A 6171-nucleotide genomic window follows, 5' to 3' on the forward strand; every position below is an offset into this window, starting at 1 on the left:
GGGACAGTGCCCAGGCTCAAAGTTCAAGTCCTATGACCCACAAAAATTTAAAAAAACATTATGAATCTGTGATTCCCTCATCAGAATACAAGTGTCAGCAAATAAGGTTAGAAAAATAGAGCTACTTCAGTATGGAGTGGTACATGGGCAGAGAGCTGTGTTTCTTGATGCCTCTTCCTGAAGGACAATGGAAAGCCTGGGGGAAACTCTGGTGGCCATAGCTGTGTGTAAAATTGGGTACCTATCCAGCTAAAGTGGGTCCCACACTTGCCCCCCCCCCAACCAAACTGGACAAGGTTAGATGGGAATGGGACTGCAGGAGCAGCTGTCATCATGACTCCACCCATTCTGCCTGGATCACAAGTCAGGCCACACCCCCTACTATTTCATGTTTCTGTCTGACCAATGGGATTCAAGAGTCGGGCCACACCCACATCCCATGCTGCTTATATAGCACCGGAATTTGCTCTGTGGACTTACACCACAGCAATTGGAGAGGGTAGAGGTGGCTGCGTGGTGAGTGAGAGAGTTGGAGAGAATTGAGGTGATTTGGGCGGAAAGAGACATAGGTAATTGAGTTAGTTTTTAGTGATTAGGAAAAAGACATAGGAAATAGAGTTAGAGTTAGTTGTTAGAACTTTTAAAAAGCCTGGGAATGTGGCCCAACCATCTTTCCCGTCCCAGAGCTGGGAAGACTGAACAAGCACGACAAAATGAAAAAGCTGCAGGAAAGACACTAGTGCAAGAATTCCAGCAGAATTGCTCTGATAGATCTTCAAAATACTTCAAAAGAAAGAAGAAGACCAAAAATGGAGGAAGTCCCAAGACAAACACCATTGGGGATTGTAATTCAGGTGAGAGTACAGCAGAAGAGCATGCTGTCCCTGAGCCTCCCCTGCCTTCAGGCACAGTCAGAGCTGACAGGTACAGGAGTGTTATGGATCTCAGCGCTACTGACGATCTGGAGAGTAACTGCCAACGCCTCCAGTTTTCCTTGTATGCCACCAAGAGAAAAAACCAACTGCTCTGGAGCGAGGCTGAATTACTGAGGCAAGAAAGGAAAGACCTTCAAGATCAACATGACAAAGAGAATGAGAAGAACGCTCACGTGCAAGAAGCACTGAAAGAAGAGCTGGAAGTCCATAAGATAGCAATAGAGATGCTGATTTCAAATGAAGGTGATATAAAATCTACCCTTTCTCACATGCCACACGTAGCCGAGAGCGAAATGGAACGTGAAGGCCACACCAGTCATCTGCGGGCTTCACAGCAACGCATGTTAGAGCTAGAGACTGCATTGTCTGCAGTCACCACCAAGCAGAACAAGACCGAAAAAAAGAATCAACAACTTACCGAAGACCTGACTAACTTGAAGGTTCACTTCCTGGAAAAGATCAGAAGCTATAACAAATTGGCAAGAGAGAACACCGAGTTTCAGGAAAGAGTGGAAGTGCTCTCGACACAAACAGCCAACATGAAACGCAGAATTAATCAATTCCAGCATGCATTGCTGGAACGGGCAGCAATGAAAAGACAACTAGACAATTTGAAAAGTCTGGTGACCACATTAAAGTGGGAGAGAGACAAGTTGGCAGAGGACCTGAGGGTGGAGAAGTCCACATGGGCAGAGAAGGTCCAACAGCTCTCTGAGAAGATAAACCAAATGACAGAAGAGAGAGAGCAAAAGTTGTGTGAGGTAGCGGAGCTAGAGAACAACCTCTCAGAACTGAGGAAGCAGCTGGCAGAGCAGCAGCCCCCTGCAGAACCATCACAGGTTGTGCAGCAGCTGCAGGCCCAGGCCTGCCAGTTGCAGAAAGAATTGAAGAATTTGGAGGAACAACTTAACAACCAGTTACAGGAAAACCAGCGCCTCGCTCTCCAGAACATGGAGCAGCAGGAACGGCTGAGGAAGCTGGATGAGGATCATCACAACATCCTTGAGACATCGAGCTGCACACATGCACGCAACAAAGACCTGAAATACAAGCTGGCCCAGCTACAGGCTGCCTGCCACCAGCTGACCGGTGAGAAGGGGGAACTCACCAGAGTCCTGTACTTGGAGCAGCAGGAGAAGCTGGAGCAGCAACAAAAGATAGAAGAGTGGAAAGAGGTAGCTGAAACCAAGAGCCAAATGGCTCAAAATCTGCAGGAGCTGCATGACCAGTTCCTAGCCCAGCTACAGGAGCTCAGAGCCACCTGCGATCAGCACGTGGCCTCCAATCAGGAGCTGACCTTAGAAAAGGAGGCGCTGCAGCAGCATGTGCTAAAGCAGACCGTGTTGCTGGAGCAGCTGAAGAAGGAGCAGGTGCAAAGCAAGTTGAAAGATCAAATGGTAACTCAAAATTTACAGGACACTCTGAAGTGCCTGGAAACAACTAGACAACAGAAGGAGAAGCTGCGGGCTCAACTGAGCTTGCTAGCTTATTCCGGGGAAGGTGAAGAAGGAGTAAGCAACAAAGAAAAGGGTGAGGAGGCAACTCCACCAGATATAACCTACCCGGAAGATGATGACAACCCACAAGCCATCGGTGATTTTTATTTGAACGCACTAGCAGCTGCTGAATCAATAAAATTAAGACTGAACAAGCAGCTGCAGGAGCAGCAGGCCCGCTGCTCATGCCTGGACAATCTGGCATCCCAGTTCCAGACAAAGATCAAGTGCCAGGCCCTGTTCCCCAAGAGCTGGGGCCGTGGTGTGTCTTGGAACAGGAAGAAAGATACACAGGAACACAAAAAGCTAAAAGTCTGCTTCATCCATGACCAGCCTGACAAGATAGACTTCCAGAGTCAACTGGAAGAGTTACAGCATCAGAGCAACCAGCTGATAGAGCGTATCAGCACCATTGAAGAATCCATAGTTCTCTCTAAAGAACAGATGGAAGTCCTGGATGAACTGTACCGGGAAAAAGATGAATATGTCGACCAACTTTCCCAGGAAAAGAGGGAGAAGAAGGAGGAGCTGCAGGAGCTTCTGATGCGCCTTGCAGGTGAAAGCACAGATTGCCGGAGCAAGATGCCAGTAGAAACCAAAAGCCTTGCTGCTGAAACTACTTCAGAATACTCAGGTCCAGAGAAGACTGGACCTGAGAAGACTTCTCCAGAGGAGAAGAAAGAGTTTGAGGAAGTGTCACTTGAAGATGATATTGAACCTGCCCAGGTAGAGGCTGAGATGCCTGGCCCCCTAGAGGCTCCTACCACAGGGCATATCGTGCCACTGCTTCCTAATGTCCAGAACGACCAAGCGCTTTCAGGCTCAGGCAATGAGCACTCTGCCTCTTTCTTCTTTAAACTGAGGCAAATGGTAAATATGAAATAATAACTAAAGATTTGGAGCCACCACCAGGAGAAGTAAATATCTGGATAATATTCTTTCAAGCATTGATATAAATGGATGGTAGGTGGTCCAAAATTCTAGACACTTCTCCATTGGTTGCCAGGGAAGGAGTATATGTTATTGTTAGTATATAGAATAATCACAAAAGAACAACAAGGAAGGCTATAGACATGGGTAAACTGTACAGAACAGGTGTGAGGCTCCAACTTAAAATGACGAAGTAAAAAAGGGAATGTGTAACAACATGGAAAGAGATGATGTAAGACAAGAGAAATTGAGAAGGTGTGACTTAAGGGACAGTACTAAACTCGAGTGATAGGACCAAAGTGAAAGACCAATGAAAAAGAAAACTTAAGAAAAGTTAAGAAAAAAAAGAGGAAGGAAGGAAGGAAGGAGGGAAGGAAGGAAGGAAGGAAGGAAGGAAGGAAGGAAGGAAGGAAGGAAGGAAGGAAGGAAGGAACAAAAGAAAAGAAGGAAGAGAAAGGAAGAGAAAAAATGGAAGGAAGGAAGAGAAGAAGAAAAAAAGAAAAAATAAAGATGAAAAAGGAAAGGATAAAGCGAAAAAGAAAGAAAAAATAAAAAGGAAGAAGAATGAAAGAGAAAAAAATAGGAAGAAAATATAGAGAAAGCAAAAAAGAGAAAGGAAGAAAAGATGAAAAAAGGAGAGGAAGAAGAGAGAAAAAGGAAGAAAGAAGAAATAAAACACACAGACAAGAAAAAAATAGGTTGAAAGACGAGAAAAATAGTAGAGGAAAAAAGAAATAGGAAGAAAAAAGGAAGAAAAAAGAGCAAAAAATGGAAGAAAATATGAAGAGAAATAGAAGCAGAAAGAAAGAAAACACAAAGAGAAAAAATAGGATGAAAGACAATAAAAAATAGTATAGAAAGAAAAAGAAATAGGAAGAAAAAAGAGGAAGAAAAAAGCAATAAAAGAAAATGGAAGAAAAGATGAAATAAAGAAAAAAGAAAAATGAAGAAAAGATGAAATAGAAGACAGAAAAATGGAAGAAAGAAAAAACATAGAGACAAAGAAAGAAAAAAATAGGATGAAAGAATAATAGTAAAGAAAAAAAGAAAGAAGAAAAAAAAAGTGCAAAAAAATTGAAGAAAAGATGAAGAGAGAGGAAGAACACAGAAAAAAGGAAGAAAAAGAAGAAATAAAACAGACAAGAAAGAAAATATAGAAGGATGAAGGATAAGAAAAAATATTAAAAGAAAAAGAAATAGGAAGAAAAAAGAAAAGAGCAACAAAAGAAAATGGAAGAAAAGATGAAGAGAAAGAAATAGAGGAAGAATATTAAAGAAAAGAAAAAGAAATAGGAAGAAAAAAGAAAAGAGCAAAAAAAGAAAATGGAAGAAAAGATGAAGACAGAAAAAAGAGGAATGAAGAAAGAAAACACATAGAGACAAGAAAGACAAGAAAAAATACTAAAAAAGAAATAGGAAGAAAAAAGCAAAAAAGAAAATGGAAGAAAAGATGAAATGAAAAATAGAGGAAGACAGAAAATAGAGGAAGAAAGAAAAAAAGAAAACACAGAGACAAGAAAGAAAAAATAGCAATATGAAAGACAAGAAAAGAAAAATAGGAACTAAAAATAGCAGAAAAAAGAGGAAGAAAAAAGAATTAAAACACATAGAGACAAGAAAGAATAAAATAGGATGAAAGATGAGTAAAAATATTAAAGAAAAAGAAATAGGAAGAAAAAAGAGAAAAAGAACAAAAATAGAAAATGGAAGAAAAGATGAAGAGGAAGAAAGAAGAAATAAAAAACATAGAGACAAGAAGGAAAAAATAGGATGAAAGACAAGAAAACGAAAAAAAAATAGAAGGATGAAAGACAAGAAAAAATTGGAAAGAAAAGAAAAAGAAATAGGAAGAAAAAGAAAAAATAGTAAAGAAAAGAAAAAGAAATAGGAAGAAAAAGGAAGAAAACAAAAGAAAAAAAGAAAATAAAGAGAAAGTAGAGGAAGAAGACAGAAAAAAAGAGGAAGAAAGAAAGAAAAACTAAAACACATAGAAACAAGAAAGAAAAAAATAGCAGGATGAAAGACAAGAAAAAATATAGGCAGAAAAAGGAAACAGGCAGAAAAAATAGCAAAAAAAGAAAATGGGAGAAAAGATGAAAAAAGAAAGTAGAAATAAAACACATAGAGACAAGAAAGAAAGAAAAAATAGGATAAAAGAGAAAGAGACGAGAAAGAGACAAGAAAGAATAGAAGAATAAAAGACGAGAAAAAATAGTAAAGAATTAGGAAGAAAAAAAGTAGAAGAAAAAAAGAGAAAAAAATGGAAGAAAATATGAAGAGAAAGAAATAGAAACAATAGAAGGATGAAAGATGAGAAAAACAGTAAAAAAAAGAAAGACAAGAAAAAATATAGGCAGAAAAAGGAAACAGGCAGAAAAAATAGCAAAAAAAGAAAATGGGAGAAAAGATGAAAAAAGAAAGTAGAAATAAAACACATAGAGACAAGAAAGAAAGAAAAAATAGGATAAAAGAGAAAGACGAGAAAGAGACAATAAAGAATAGAAGAATAAAAGACGAGAAAAAATAGTAAAGAATTAGGAAGAAAAAAGTAGAAGAAAAAAAATGGAAGAAAATATGAAGAGAAAGAAATAGAAACAATAGAAGGATGAAAGATGAGAAAAACAGTAAAAAAAGAAATAGGAAGAAAAAAGCAAAAAAAGAATGGAAGAAAAGATGAAGAGAAAGAAATAGAGGAAGAAGGCAGAGAAAAGAGGAAGAAAGAGGAAATAAAGCATAGAGACAAGAAAAAATAGAAAGACAAGAGAAAAGTAGAGGAAGAAAAAAAACAAAAAAACAAAAAAAAAACAAAA

General features: G+C 38.9%; 1 protein-coding gene across 1 annotated transcript; it reads left to right on the forward strand.

Moving 5' to 3' along the window:
- Positions 1-655: 655 nt before the first annotated feature.
- On the forward strand, positions 656-3316 carry LOC150069121 (golgin subfamily A member 2-like). The gene has a single exon (XM_090330489.1). The coding sequence runs from the start codon at positions 656-658 to the stop codon at positions 3314-3316; it is 2661 nt and encodes an 886-aa protein (XP_090186615.1).
- The last annotated feature ends 2855 nt before the right edge of the window (positions 3317-6171 follow it).

This window comes from Megascapheus bottae, chromosome 1 (assembly GCF_031878675.1).
Source record: "Megascapheus bottae isolate mThoBot1 chromosome 1, mThoBot2.hap1, whole genome shotgun sequence".
NCBI lineage: Eukaryota > Metazoa > Chordata > Mammalia > Rodentia > Geomyidae > Megascapheus > Megascapheus bottae.